The 15,233-nt window shown below is 44.2% G+C and overlaps 2 protein-coding genes across 2 annotated transcripts in view; both read left to right on the top strand.

The window, feature by feature from the left end:
* The window catches only part of kif19 (kinesin family member 19), a gene marked incomplete at its 3' end in the record, with an annotated part of 29,947 nt that extends 20,769 nt beyond the window's left edge, over positions 1 to 9,178 (top strand). The window contains exons 6-20 of the mRNA XM_079182686.1: positions 2,063 to 2,188; positions 2,313 to 2,507; positions 4,278 to 4,421; positions 4,525 to 4,647; positions 4,835 to 4,991; positions 5,124 to 5,298; positions 5,485 to 5,683; positions 5,781 to 6,051; positions 6,725 to 6,849; positions 6,952 to 7,115; positions 7,249 to 7,354; positions 7,823 to 7,946; positions 8,139 to 8,527; positions 8,786 to 8,954; positions 9,051 to 9,178. Of these exons, the coding sequence (XP_079038812.1) occupies positions 2,063 to 2,188; positions 2,313 to 2,507; positions 4,278 to 4,421; positions 4,525 to 4,647; positions 4,835 to 4,991; positions 5,124 to 5,298; positions 5,485 to 5,683; positions 5,781 to 6,051; positions 6,725 to 6,849; positions 6,952 to 7,115; positions 7,249 to 7,354; positions 7,823 to 7,946; positions 8,139 to 8,527; positions 8,786 to 8,954; positions 9,051 to 9,178 (2,595 nt within the window). The remainder of the gene's footprint in view (positions 1 to 2,062; positions 2,189 to 2,312; positions 2,508 to 4,277; positions 4,422 to 4,524; positions 4,648 to 4,834; positions 4,992 to 5,123; positions 5,299 to 5,484; positions 5,684 to 5,780; positions 6,052 to 6,724; positions 6,850 to 6,951; positions 7,116 to 7,248; positions 7,355 to 7,822; positions 7,947 to 8,138; positions 8,528 to 8,785; positions 8,955 to 9,050) is intronic.
* Positions 9,179 to 10,914: 1,736 nt separating this feature from the next.
* LOC306713109 (uncharacterized protein) lies at positions 10,915 to 14,998 on the top strand. Its single transcript, XM_079182688.1, has 5 exons — positions 10,915 to 11,011; positions 12,190 to 12,806; positions 12,894 to 13,094; positions 13,200 to 13,329; positions 13,430 to 14,998. The coding sequence occupies exons 2-5, from the start codon at positions 12,410 to 12,412 to the stop codon at positions 13,899 to 13,901; spliced, it is 1,200 nt and encodes a 399-aa protein (XP_079038814.1). The 5' UTR covers positions 10,915 to 11,011; positions 12,190 to 12,409; the 3' UTR covers positions 13,902 to 14,998.
* Positions 14,999 to 15,233: the final 235 nt, after the last annotated feature.

The raw sequence follows: 15,233 nt of genomic DNA, 5'->3' as shown, positions 1-15,233 counted from the left end.
GACTCTGACAGCAGTAACTGAGCCTCACTGGTGTGACTTTGTTCATTTAAAGCGGTTTTCGCTTTTCTTGACTTTTGTCAATTTGAAGTTAGCGTAGTCATTCAAAGTGTTCTTTCTTTATGTGGTATTCCTAGTTATGAATACAGTTCTGATTGCACTTCTTACCTCGCATGTAGCAGCTACTTCATTTTTGTAATAAAATGAATATTATATTGTGTGGAAATTGTCTCATTCAGGATTTAAGTGAATCATTTTTCCATCATAATTTGGTAGTTTAAAATGTTGTCAGGAAATGAGAGAGAGAGAGAGAGACAAAGACAGGCAGAAAGAGGCAGATGATGAAAAAAGAAAAGTGTGAAAAGAGCATTAGATTTAACTGACAATGTAAATGGCACAGTGAAGCACTTGTTGGGTACAAATTGTGCCTATTAGGAGGAGGGTTTGCAACCGACATTTAAATTACATTTTGTCTTTTTCGGTGCCAAAAAGCTATTATTACGTCCGGTGATTGACAATGTTTTTGAAGCACGGCTCTTTAGTAGCTCTCTGGGTGGTTGGAGGTAAATGTTCCTATCAAAATGCCAATCATCATGTCTGGATGTTCTCTGACCATTATAACTCTTCAGGATGAATCCTGACACAAAGCTGTGTGTGACGTGTGTGTTTGCCGTCTCCAGGGAGCAATCTGTTGCCACTGCTGCCTCGCCACAAAGACGTTAAACGCCATTTTACGGCCTGGCTGAGCGATGGGCACACATCTGCTCCGTTTCTTCTTCAAATCGCTCTCTCTTTCATGCGTGCAATCTCTGAAGCACACAAACACACACACACACACACACACACACACACACACACACACACACACACACACACACACACAGTGAATGCAAATAAATATACTCTGTACGGATAAAAAAAGGCACATTCAGTTATTGTTTACCGCTCACATGCACACAGTGCTCCCTCCCCCTTTTCTTTTATCTTCATCCTGTCTTTAGAACTCTTCTCACATTTAGGAACCTCAATGAAGAAACGAGAAACCTTTTTAGAAACGCTGTACGCTAGCGTCTTGGATGGCAAAAGAGATTTTTCCTTTGGATTTGGGATTATTGCAGAAAACAAGCTTTGTGGGAAACATTTGTTCATGATAATCACACGTTTTGTTCAGCAGGATAATCTTCACAAACTTTTTATGATTTTTGAAGTGCGAATGGCAGATGTAAAAAGCTAACGTTAGGCTATAACGTTGACTTCCTCGCCAACAAGCTTTTATGGAGTAGAATAAAATCTGTTACGCTTGTGGTAACCACAGCGTCTAACCAAAAACCCATTCAACAAATCCATTGACTATGTGCTCAGTTTACAACCAAATGATTGACTTTCCCATCAGCCTCAGCTGTGTTGAGTGCTAATTATAAATGTTTATATGCTACTAACATGGTGAACATTATACCCGCTAAACATATTAGTATTGTCTTTTTGAGCATGTTGGCATGCTGACATTCGCTCAAAGCACCATTGTGCCTAAGCACAGCGTTACAGAGCCGCTTACGTGGCTGTTGACTCTTGACTCAATGAAAAAGTATAGATGGAAAAAATAATACTACTCCTCTCAGAGTGTGTGGCTGGGGTCTGCTTGACAAATATAAACGGTGCTCATTGCACCGGCCCCCTCGGCGGTTTGTTGTCCAGTGGTCACTTTCCAGGATGTCACTTCCTGCGCTGAGCTTTTACGTATGTTTAGGGGCTTTCATTGCACCATCAGTGTCGGGCCAGTGAAGGCACATGAATTATTTTTTTCCGTGAAAGAAGAGCACTGACACCGGCTAATGACAGCCTGCCACCCAACAAGCTGCGGTCTCTAAATGACAAGTTGCTGAAAATATAGCACTTGATGTTTTTGTACCAGGCTAGTTCTGTGAAGGAGGCCTGAAAGGCTGAATGGAGCTTTTTCAGAGGACATGAACAACCTCCTGTTGATTCATTTCTCAAAGGAACCTTAAAGATGATCTATAAACTCTACCATTCCTCAGACTTGTACTGTGTTTCTGTGTCTTTTCAGATCTACAATGAGATGATCCGTGACCTGCTGAACCCATCCTCGGGCTTCTTGGACCTGCGAGAAGATTCTAAAGGCGTGATTCAGGTTGCTGGAATCACAGAGGTGTCTACCATCAATGCACAAGAGGTTAGACAAGCTGATCTGAAACTGTGAATGACGTGACTACTCATTTATTCGAATCCAAAAATATTCAGATTACATTCAGCGTACATGCACACCTGACAAAGAACTCTTGCCTTTGTGTTTTCAGATCATGGAGTTGCTGATGAGGGGCAACAAGCAGCGCACCCAGGAGCCGACAGCCGCCAACCAGACGTCCTCTCGCTCCCACGCAGTTCTGCAGGTAGCCGTGAAGCAGCAGAGCCGGTCTCGAGACCTCCTGCAGGAGGTCCGCTTTGCTCGCCTCTTCATGATCGACCTCGCCGGCTCCGAACGAGCAGCACAGGTGAGTGTACATGTGCTCTGTCAAGAGGTGTCTAAATGGCTGGAATTCAACTGGTGGTTTTGCAGGTGGACAATATACTTGGTGTTTTTGTATCTCGGTGGGTGCATTCACTTTTGTCAACTAGTTTTCTGCCAAACTCAAGTTCATGTGTCTGTTGCATACACTGCTTCTTTTAAGCCTGTATAGACACATTACACATTTATAGCCTCAGAACTACAAGGGTCTGCTTTGTGTGTGTCCGCTCACTGGGGATCCTTGGCAGCGGATCCTTAAAACAGTCCACAGGATTGAGGTTCCCATAAACCTTCAGGAGACTTTAATAAAAGCCTCTTTGTATCTGCCGATATGGCCCGCTATGCAGTATATTAAAGTAATACACCGACATTTTGGCAAATGGGATCATGTTATAGTGCAACCCAATGCTTCGCTGTTAAAACCGTGATTGGCTCTTTGGAAAGTACATGCATTTACTTGAGTGTTTTAATTTCATGCCACTTTGTACTTCCACTCCATTTATTTGACAACTGCAGAAACAAGTCACTAGTTGATTAGCATGTAAATGTCTTTGATGCATTGTTATGAATAAAACTACCCAACATAACATGAAATAGTTAAAGGTGCTAAAATCGAAATCCAGAGCATGTCATTGATTAAGAAATGTCTCTCGATCAGCTAACGAAGCTAACAGCGCTAACAGTGCAAACAACTGCAACAGAAGTAAATAAAATGTGCTTTTTACAAAGAAACATATGACGCTAAAGAAAAAGTATTGAAGATGAAGATGAAGACAACTTTCATGAGCACAGCACGTCTCATGCTGTGCTCTGTGGAGAACATTGTCTCTGGCGTCGCACTGCTGCGCTCGATGCTTGTGTGGAGAAGAGCTCGGCGTTGTTGTCGGACAGGAAGAGTAGACTGATCTGTGAGCCGATTCATTTCCTGGGTTTTGTTATTGCTTTGACCTTCTCTTCTTAAAGCAGTCAAGTGAGGATGTTAAACAGTATTTATGTTGTCCGCAGTTTTTCAAGTTTAGTCTGCTTTTTGTCAGATGAATGGCTCGTCATGTCGGCCATGTTAACACTGCCACCTACTTGTAAACCATGAGAACAACACGCCAACAGTCCGTGAGTGAGAGCTATTACCTAACCATGGAGACAGTTTTAAAGGTTCACAGCCATACTATTGATGAATAGCACATATGGCCTCCATTAGGAACTGAGCAGAACAGAGAGTTGTTTGTTGCTTGAAGCAACAGGAAACAGTTTCTCTGTTTTTAAGAAGAGGAGTGCATGTGGTTAGTAAACGTTGAGGAGGTGATGCCATCTCCTGGGCAAGAATGGAAACATGGCAGCTGCTGTGAAAGAAACAGCCAAGAGTCTTCAGAGGTTAGGCTGCCCTAGTTGCAAAGGGGTTATTATGTATTGCTCTGTAACATTAGGCAAAAAGTAAAAACAATATATATAATTGGGTATTATTTATTAAGGTGTTTAAACTCAAAAACTCAGCTAATGTGTTTCATCAGGACTGTGCGAGTGTGATGTCATCAGATTTGATTGACCGAGACTCTATATGACTGAAATAGTAACAATAGAAGAAAATAGTTTTTCATGTGGATCACATCGCTTATAGTAACAAGTTGATAATAAAGTTTTCAGGACATTTGAGGCGCCGATGTTTCCCCCCCCCATCTCTATCTCCCCTCATTTACTAACAGCTGTCTCTGTCTACTCAGAGGTTTCCTCACTCATATCTGTCTTATCTATTTATTAGACTCAGAATAGGGGTCAGCGGTTGAAAGAGGGGGCCCACATCAACCGCTCCCTCCTGGCTCTGGGCAACTGCATCAACGCCCTGAGTGACAAAAATGGCAAATATGTCAACTATCGAGACAGCAAGTTAACTCGACTATTAAAGGTACGGCAATTTAATGATTTATAGGGGAACCAACTCCGGGATAAATCTATCTGTATTTTGTGATTCAGACGTTATCCGTTTATCATTTGACTTTGATTGACAGGACTCGTTGGGCGGGAACAGCCGGACGGTCATGATAGCCCATATTAGCCCCGCCTCCGTGGGCTTTGAGGAGTCTCGTAATACGCTGGCATACGCCGACCGTGCCAAAAGCATTCGAACACGGGTGAGAGCTCCTATTTCATCTTGTCTGTCTTTACTACTGTTGGAATACAGATTTAATGATGCTTTAAAGATTTTATTACATTTCTTGAAATTATACTTCACTGTAAAATATGTTCTCCAGGCGTTATTACACTTTGTTTTAATATATATTTTCTTTTGTTTGTCTTCCTCATCGTTGTGTGCTTCAGGTAAAGAAGAACCTGATAAATGTGTCATACCACATTGCTCAGTACACCAACATCATCTCAGACCTGCGCTGCGAGATCCAGCGGCTCAAGAAGAAGATCGCAGATCAGGCGAGCCGCCAGCTTAACTCGGACCGGGCTGACATCCGCCATGTCCAGGGTAAAGCCTCGTCCACGCTGCCTCCTCCAGCACATGAACAATATCTGCCAAATGAAGCTGTTTCTCAATATTTGTATTATACACTGCCCGTTAATGACTTATCTCCTCATCATCTTTCCTCATCTCTCACAGCGGAGGTCCAGGCCCACTCCAGCCACCAGAGTCGGGCGGAGATGGACCAGTTGAGGGAGCAGCTCCTGGATGCTTTCCGCCAACAGATGGAGATCAGGAGGAACCTGATGGAGCTGGAAAACAGCAACATGGAGGTCCAGATCGACACCTCCAAACACCTGTTAACCATTGCAGAGTCAGTGTTCAGGATTTATCTCTTTCTTTCTTACCCTATCTGATAGCAAACGTACAGTAATATGTGACATTCAATAATACGGGTTGTTGACAAAAAGATTGAAAATTCACTTGCAGTATGTGTACCTCAACCAGTATTTACGGTACAAATATCTGTGTATCTTACTCTCTGTGCTTCTTCTATCAGCTGGGAGCAGGAGCGGAATAGGCGCAGGAGGAAGTGGCGGGCTGAAAGGAGGAAGGAAAGTGTCAATAAGGACGAGAGCGAGAAGGACTCTGACTCCCCGGAGTCTCCTCCAGACAGCACAGAGACCCAGCAGGTGGCGATGGCCCGAGAAAACCTGGTTACACTCATGGCGGAACAGAAAAAGATCCACAAACAGAAGGTAGGATTCTTGATCTACTTTTTAAAACTAAGAGGAAATGGTTCAAGAACTAACCAATTGTTTGCACACATGTTAAACCGTTCTTCTGATCCTGAAGGCGCTGCTCGAGCGCAGATTTCTGGAGCTTCGGGATCGCGCCCGGCGCTTGGAGGAGCTGCTGCCTCGGCGGGTGAGCTCCGAGGAGCAGCGCGAGGTCCTGTGCCTCCTCTGCAAAGTCCACGAGCTGGAGATCGAGAACACGGAGATGCAGTCCAACGCGCTGCTCAAGGACAACGTCATCCGGCACAAAAACTTTGTGGTGCAACGCTTCGAGCAGCACAGACACCTGTGTGACGAGATCATACAGCAGCAGAGACAGTTCATTGTTGGTGAGACAAGCAGCATTCACTCCGAAATTTGTTGAAAAGCCTTTATTTAATATGTGGGGACCTGGGAAATGTACAGGGCATTTTTCTTTTCATCCTATTACACTTTGTGCTTGCCTAATGAGAACACCTGCAGGCTTTATTTTACTTGGTTTATTGGTTTATTTACATTAAAACCCCTTTGTATATAACTGCTTTTTATCGAAGAAGAGACATTTATTGTTGGCATTTTATTATAATTAAAGAGGCATTTTTTCACATTATTAAGAAGTCCCTTTTTTCATTGTGAAGCTATTTGCGATATTTGTTTTTTCCAAGTAAATATTCCTGTATTATGTGGTTGGGAACTGGTTCTCAGTCTTCATACCAATCAGCTGAAATTTGGGGAATCTGTCGTAGAAAGAAAATTGATCTGCACCTGTTTTGATAATCTTGTTAAAAAATGAACTTTTGATGGTTCCTGTTTCTCAGATGAGAGGATTTTCTTCACAGGTTATAGTAAATTAAATACTTTGAACTATTGGTCGGACCAAACAAGACGCTTGATGAAGTTGCAATGATGTATAGACCAACAGAGTAATCGAGAAAATAATCTGGCAGATGAACCGATAATGAATAGTCTGGTTTTTGTTTTAGGCACCGTTTTCTGAATTGTACCCGTGCGCTTGTGTTCCAGACCACAGTCTGTTAGTACCTCCACACCTCCAGGAGCTGTACGAGATGTACATGAGGGAGCTGGATGAGAGGAAACTGGACCGAGCCATGGCCCTGGATAAGGTGACCACCAGACACACCATCAAGGTAGCCCCCTGCCTGACAAATAAAATGTAGAAACTAGATTATACGAAAATAATAACTTGGCCTCGATGAATATTGATCCTAACATTTCATGATCATTTCCAGGAGGGCTCTCTACCCAAGATCACCCTGCCCGGTCATGGTCGTGACAACATGCAGGACATGGACTCGGACCAGGAGAGTGTACGCAACATGTGCTCCGATAACAGACGAGGCCACGCCAAAATCCGTAGGCACACTTTGCCCCCCATTCTGCCTGAGCCGGAGCTGTAAGAGGACATCGTCATACGTTTCCCATTTAGAATCTATACAACAACGCCATTTAATTTTGACAAGCATCACAAAACCTCCATATTCCCATGACCAAGTTAATACCTCAGTGTTGTTCTCTCTCTCTTTCAGCGACAATAACAGAGTTTTTAAGAGCAGTCCTCATGCCAGGCAGATCAAAAACTCTGCTGTAGTGACCCCGCCTCCCATCCACATAAACGGGAAGGGCAACCGAGAGGTGAGGACAATTTTAATGAGCAGTATGTGACTCGATCTCGATTCATTCCGCTTCAATAGCCGTCCCCGAGAGGTGCCTCATGCTGTGAATTAATACAGTCTAGTCAGGTGTTGCTTTTCACTTCAAGCAATGTGGGTTTGTGTTTGAATTAAACTCACTCGGATATTTTGCTCTTGTAAAGCTGTTTAATTTTCAACTCGCATGCCTCCACAAAAGATGTAAGTTTATATAACATTACCTCCGTCTAATTTTCTCTCTACGCAAATGTCTCAGGAGCGTTACTCAGACGAGATGAAGGAAGAAGAGTTATGAGTGCTGGAAGTCAAATGCCCTATTCAAAGTAAAGATGTCATTTTTCGAGAGGCACAGAATTAATTTAGATGGCACTCAATCTGACCTTCTACTGAAAGCAATGGACTGCAGTGAATGTCTGAACATAATGTGGCACTCTGCTTCTCATGTCTGCAGCTACAGCCGCTGGCTCCTGAGAGCTCTCTGAGCTACAGCCATCTCAGCCACAGCGTCAGCAGCCACCTGGACTCATCGCCCGAGAGCAGCGAGGCCGGGGCTGATATCCCCCTCTTACAAAGTGGTAAGCTGTTCAGTATACATGCAGTACAGGTTAGAGAAGGGACAATTGGATTCTTTCAAAAGTCTTTCAACACTAACAAACGGTTAGCTGTGGCCATAAAAGCATGATGAGTGATTCTCTTTCTTTCTTTAATGGCTGGTAAAAGTGGGTAAAGAAAGTAAAAAAAACAAACATGTCCTCTTGTCTCCGCAGAGCGGCAGCAGATCCTGAAGGGGGTGCAGAACATTGTAGTGAAAGCAGCCCGTCGGCGCTCCAAAGCCCTGGAGGTGGACGCCTTGCGGTTGCCCCCTCCCCCCTCTCCCCTGGAGCCCAAGAAGCAGAAGAGTAGCCTCTCTTTGAGCGAAGCCCCCCTAAGAGGTTTGCCAATGCGCCGCGGCAGGCAGCCCAGCCCTGAGCTCAGACACGCCACCTCGGACGATAACCTGTCCAGCAGCACGGGGGAGGGGCCCGGCCTGCAAGTGACCTGGACACGCCCGCGTAACCGTCAGGTCGCCACCAAGAACCAAACGCCCCGCGACGTGGACTTTGAGGCTCGCCGCAAGAAGAGGCGCTCTCGCTCTTTCGAGGTCACTGGTCAGGCGGTGAGTGTTTTCCACGTTTCGCATGGATTGAAACATTTCTGAGTACATCCTCAGGAGACACTGATGTATTTACATTACATATTAAGGAAGTGTTTTTTGGCCACTAAGGGGAAGATTGTTGTATGTATGTTATGGTATCACGTTATATGTATGTGACACCATAAACCCATGAAATAGTTATCACAGGACCAAGCAGCACCATGTTAGATTGTCGGGTACAAGAGAAATTAAATATTTCCTTCCTTCTCTCGCTCGCAGCTGCCTCAAACCAAGACAACCACAGCTCAGAGGTTCCGTCCTCTGGACAGCACATCAGACCACCATCTCTACAACAACGTTCAGCCGCAGGCTCCCATGCTCCGCCCCCAGTACAGAGGGGTCCCTCCTCTCGCCAAAATCAGGGCACCCCACAACATCCAGCAAACAGGTGAGCCGCTGTCCCTGCGGACTAAGACGCGTTCCTCTGCAACGACCTTTTTACCGAGCTTTGCTTTGTTACGCCCCCCCCCCGGTCTTCCCACAGGCTCAAATGCAGAGTCCTCCGCAGCCCACATGAACAACCTGAAGCGAGGGCCCCAGCTGCGTCAGCCCCAGCCCCTCCTCTACATCAGCAACACAGGCACCGGGGGCCAGCGCACACGCAGACACTGAGCCGTCACCCGGATTTATCCTCAACACCAGCACTAACACCCAAAAACCAGCTGAGCCTGGAGAGGGAACCCAGCCCAACAGTTAACCCCTCAGTGGCTGACACGAGGCAGGATCGTGACGCAGTGTGACGGAGACGACCCGGACGGTAGCTGGACCTCCACACAGGTCTCCTCTGTGCTGCGTTGTGGACACTCCGAGACCCACCAGCCTACAGTGCGTGTTCTGTTCTGTCGAGTGTTTCCACTTTAGCTTGCTGTCGTGCTGAATTGTGTGTTATCCTGAAGTCCAGGATGGTGTCGAGCTCACTGTGCTACACTGTACTAATGTTTGTGCGTTACGAGTATATTCGCTTTGGTAATGTTCAGCGCTCGTTATGAAGCATTAAGCTAATGGGGGACGTTTATGAGGACTCAACCTCATCGTAATGACGTATATGAGAATCGGGAAAATGACCCGCTTTATTAGACAAAGCCTGAAAAACAGCTGAGAGGATATTACACTAACGACAATGTAAAAATTGTATAATGAGAAATGGCCTACTGTCAAATTGTTTCAGCATCGTTTTTTTCTTGTAGTGAGGTTGTTTCAATTTAATGACAGACTAATATTTGAGTGAAACTTGGATCATCTTGATTGTTGTGCACTTCTGGATTCAAACTCAATGTTGTATTCTCACACGCCTGGGTCGATGCCTTTCCTTACCCAAACGTGACTGTTTAATGTCTGTTTGTGTAGATGTAGAGTACCACGAGTTGTTGTGCCAGATTAGTTGGCTGTATTTTTAATGAAGTATTTAACTGTTGCCTTTTCTTTTATGTTGTTGTTATCAACATTGTTTTCATAATTGCTACTTTCTATGCTTTATTTTGTACTTTTTTTTTTTTTTCATTTGTACCAAAATAAATTCAAATGAGATAAGTGAAAAAGTTTCTTCTTTCTTTCTCGGTGCAAACACACAATTCACTGGCTGCAATAAAACATTGCACATTGTTTCTTTATAAGCTATTCTGTTACTGGAATACACACTAGAACTATTGTGTTGGCATATGATTGGGTGTAGTTGGGAAATGGCCCGGGTATTATTCTGTCTCCTGGGTCTGTATGCTATCACACAGTGGTTGAAAGGCGATTTGTTTTAACGACGCACTTATTTTGGCAGCAAAACCATTATTTCAGAGATGAGAAACTGCTCTGTGACCATAAACCTTCCATAGATACACATTGAAAGTTCCAATTCACTATTTAGTTAACATATTTCAAAACTCACTGACATGACAATGCTGCAAGTAATGCTGAGTTATTATCAGGCAGGGGCATTCATCACGGATGCAATTTTGTTCCAGATATGAGAGGGTTTAAATTCAGATAACCCAGTAAAACTGACTGCTCCTTGTGCACTCCTGCACCATTTGTTTAAATCATCTCTCAGCCTAAAGCTAGTAAGCAAATCACTCTAAAAAAAAAGTTCTTGCATTTATATACTTTGACATTATAACAAGTTTGTTTCCGACGGCAACTCCAAAAATGAGGTAAAAAGACAAGAAAACACAAGATCTTCAGCCCTTTCTGTCTGGATGAGACTGAATCGGAAATAACGCCTCCTCTGTTCAACTGTCAGCGTTCTTATCCAATGAGGAGTCACCTTCCACGTGATTGACATGTCAATGGACCAATGAGCGGCGAGATTCCGGCTCTCGGGCGGTAGTGCACGTAGAGCTGATTTGCAACCCGCCGAAGCAACAGCAGAGAAGGAGGAAAAATGTCGCTGGCGTCTACACGGACCGTTCTAGGATCAGTGTCCTTTTAGGAAAAAAAAAACCCGACGGCAATTCGGTGAGTGGGACAGCCTTCAACTAGTTGCATCCAAGGTTAGCGATGAAACCGGGTCTGTCCCGTCCAGAACCACAACTCTTCGATACAGTTTTACTCGGGGTTTTTTTATGTGTGCAACATCTCGGGCCTGCTGTGCAGAAACAAAACCCAGCAGCAGCCGTTCCTGGCAGCCATGATGAATGTTATAACTGTGGCATTGTTGATGCAAATTGCATCGTTACTTTGTAACGTAAGCTTTAAAGCCAGCGGGGTTTTTTTTTTTGGTCATAAAGGGACAAGTCAAAAATGTATCTGTTTGTGAATGACAGGTGGAGACAGAAAAGCCTGTATTTATGTTCTATTTACGAAAGTTGTGAACTGACGTTACATCTGTGCAGACGATACCGATTGTTGGCACTAAAACTGACCTAACTCGCTTGCTCAGCTTTTTGTTAGTTTTAACTTTAGCAGGTGCGAATACTCAGACCTCTGTGCTTTGTTTTGAAGCCTTACGTAATGCACCTCCAAGTAAATCTCACAAAATACAAAGTTGAGCAGTGACCAGATGAACTATTTTATTCTGCTTATTTCCCACAGTTACAAACTGTACTGAACCAAAAAGAAAAGCACACAAAACTTTTGTTCATTTTTTGATTAAAATGAACTTGGTATATAAGCATACTTGATATAGTTAAACTATAAGGTATGTTCATTGCCATACAATGACCATGTTGGTCTATTAATCCTAATCATTCTTCCCTGATTTTTTTAAATGCTCAAATACTGAGGTAATTTAACTGAAATCCCCTCAAAGCTTGCTTTTAATTGTTTGAAATTATTAAAAAATGTGTAACAAACTTCAGCTCTCTGGACAGATTAGTTGCAATGACATCAGCTGCTGTAATGAACCTGCTCATGTCTGCCACATGGCATGTGTTTGTGTAGTGACAATAAAGTGAAATCCCAACATGTAAACACAGATTCCACCTAAACTGTTCAAAGACACAATTCAGGTTGAATACATTTTAATCTCCCTAAATATCCCAAACCAAATCCTGTCTCTATATTTCAGTGTGTTATCAAAGATTCAAAGAGTTTGGCTCTCCCACAGACAATTTCAATGTGTAGGAGGTTGGCTACGAAAGTTGAAAAACAACTTAACCGTTTGTGCTAACCATGATTTTTCTTTTTTTTTTCAGATTGGAACGTGCTGTGGTGTTGCTATGAGATATAAGAAGCTTCATCTATCTCTACAGTGAAAGTGACATGCTCTAACACTTTGAATGTTGGAGGTTTCACCTTGACAGAGAGAATTAGTTTACAGTAACACTACATGGGCCTTGAAGGTAACCTGATCTGATAATCACAGCCGCTTGGAGCCTCCTCCCTCATACAGAAAGGTAACATTTCAGTGACGACATGGACCCGTCTACTAGGGTGGTGGGTCTGGATGCCCAGGGGAACATGGTTTTCACTGTGGTAAAACCAGTCATGGGCATCTACCAGGTGTCCTCAGAGCAAACGGGTAGCGTTGCACAAGGGGGCATGGGGCTACAGGGTTTGTCCGAAAACACATTGATCCTCCCTCAAGTGCAAGGCCAGGCTCCGCTGGACCAGAACCAGATGGAAATGCACACCATGCAGCCTCATATTCAGATGCCCCAGATGCAGATTTCTGCCCCAGTCCAGACGGAGGTTGTGTCCCAGATTCAGGACCCTCTACCGAACTCGAGCACCAATCCAGAGTCCGTTACCCACATGCCCTTCGCAGAGGTGTCGTCGCTCCTGGATCCCAACATGAAAGGATCTAAGGCTCGTAAGTGGTCAGCTGTTTGAGGATTTAGCTCAATAGAAAATGAATAATCTTGAGTTCTTGAATTTCATTTCATGTTGTTTATTTTAGGGAAATATCTCATCTCGTATGATGAAATTAAACGGCGCCTGGAGGCCCCGGAGAAGATGTCCCTGCGCTCCTTGGCGGCCTACACTCGGGTCAGCAGAGGCCCGGCCAGCAAGAAAACCCTTCTGGAGTCGCTCAACGCCCTCGGCCTCACGCCAAGCACAACTACCTCTGTGTCCTCCTCCTTCTCCAAACTCACGGAAGGTGACGGAGATGTGTGTTAGTGTGTGGAGGGATGTTTGAACTTGTCAACGTGGAGAAGTTTGCAAAAAGACTAAACTGGGTTTTGACTTGTGTGTGTGTGTTTAGGCGACACCGGGGCTTTGTGTGACGACATGAAGGACTTCGCCCATGACTACATCGACTACAGCAACATGGCTAAGCAGCTGATCCCAGAGACAAACACAGTTCAACACTGGTCCAAAATGATTGAAACTAAGTACGGACTGTGCGTCCTTTTTGTTTCACGGCCTTCAAGCCTGTTTTTTCGAAAGAACCGTTGATAAACCGAGTAATAACACTCTCTCGTTTTCTCTCAGGAACCACCTGGAGGATATGAGAAGATGTTTTAAGGACCCGTTCAACAGCGGCGGGTTTGACAACGTCACTCACGGCCTGGGTTTGGGAATGTTGGACGTTGCGCTGGACATGATCGTCATGGTGGTTGAGCAGCAGATTCGGGTGCTGTCTGGGGCAGCGGCGTCAGACCCGGCCGACTCCGGGCCGCCAATGCGGCGCATCCGCAGGCGCCACCGCAAAACCCGCTCGGCCGACCACGAGAACCCTCACAAGGTGTCTGGAGGGGTCAAAGAGCCGGGGAAGGCCCTCTCAAAAGGCAAAGGGCGAGGCCGAGCCAGGAAGAAGATAAGGCAGGAAGCCCCAGCCGCTGTTCAGATGGAAACCCAAGCAGAACAATGCAAGCCGGATGACGGGGAGAATAACGTCCTAACCCTGGTTTCTGTTGGCTATGAGACCGTTTCCAGTGAACTCAATGTAGTTGGAACCGGTTGACACCTGGTCACATGACGGGTCCAAAGAACCAATCGTAGCCCCATTCAAAAGGGATTCTCAGCGATGGGGGAAAAACAAACGGCACAAGTTGAGCTCCTGCGAGGGAGATCACAGTTGTGACGAGCTCAGCATCAAAGTATAATCTCAAAGTCCAACTGAAAGGAATAGTTTGACATTTTGGGAAAACCCACTTTCTTTCAGGCCAAGAGTTAAATGAGAAAGATGGATGCCACTCTCACGTCTGTACGGTAAATGTGTAGCTGGAGCCAGCAGGCAGTTGGCTTAGCGTAAAGACTGGTAACGGTGGGAAACAGCTAGCCTGGCTCTGTCCAATGTTAACAAAATCAACCTACCATCAACTCTAAAGCTTACAAACTAACACCTGACATCTCATTTGTTTAACCCGCACAGAAAAACCAAAGTGTAAGTCGTGGTTTCGCGTAAAACAATGAATTCTGTTTTTTACGCTATGGTGTTTCATGGATAGTTTCCTTACTCATAGCTCTACTATTCTAACATTGTTGAAACAGAGCAGCTAATATTGGCAGTCAGAGCATCAAGTTAGTGCACTAATTGTGTGTTTGGATGCTGTCTCTCTGCTCAGTGAAACACAGAGATCAAATGAAAGGAGAGAAACTAGCGTGGCAGTAAATGCTAATGCTAGGTTAAACACTGATGCTAATAGGCACATTTCCCTTAATGCCAAACTATTCCTTTAAGTGAATCCTCTGTTTCTTTCATAGACATTTTTGTATGTGTGTAGTCTAACTGAATCCAGTCATATACTGTTTTTTTATGCTTATGTCTTCAGTGAACAGACTGAAATCCACCACCGATGTATGTCGTAAACATGTTGAACGCTGAGAACAGATGATATTAGAGGTCTGGATTATATGTTTTGCTGGTGGAACAATGTCTTCTTGTTCCCTGTTGTATTTATTGGTTAGATTTGCAATTGAACATCTGTTGTTCTGTACTAGATTGTTGAAAATAACTTTGTTTTTACGGGAGAGTTGAGTAAAGTATAAAGATTTAATTTTCATAACTACCTTTATTCTGTTGTTGTGATAATGTCTTAAATAGAGCAAGCTGTGCCTAAATGTGTTGATCACAGAGTGCTGCAGGAATGATAAAAGCTCAGCTTATTTCAGGCATCTAACCAAAATCAATAAAAAAAAAAAAACTTTGAGACGAGGGACCCTGAAGTGCAAAACTACAAAACCGATTTCTGTATTTTAGGACTCATTCATAAAGCAGTTCATTTAGTAAAAAGAGTGGTTTCATATTCTTAATTTGGGAGTTTCAGTGACTCATTGTAGCATGTGTTTAATT

The sequence above is a fragment of the Pholis gunnellus genome (assembly GCF_910591455.1).
Source record: "Pholis gunnellus genome assembly, chromosome: 21".
NCBI lineage: Eukaryota > Metazoa > Chordata > Actinopteri > Perciformes > Pholidae > Pholis > Pholis gunnellus.
This window is presented reverse-complemented; position numbering and strand designations above follow the sequence as displayed.

Bases quoted from the DNA above. Each gene is read 5' to 3' on its own strand.
- LOC306713109 (XM_079182688.1), top strand. From the start codon at position 12,410: ATGGACCCGTCTACTAGGGTGGTGGGTCTGGATGCCCAGGGGAACATG. The intron at 12,807-12,893 runs GTAAGTGGTCAG...TGTTTATTTTAG, and splicing joins CATGAAAGGATCTAAGGCTC to GGAAATATCTCATCTCGTAT. The intron at 13,095-13,199 runs GTGACGGAGATG...GTGTGTGTTTAG, and splicing joins CTTCTCCAAACTCACGGAAG to GCGACACCGGGGCTTTGTGT.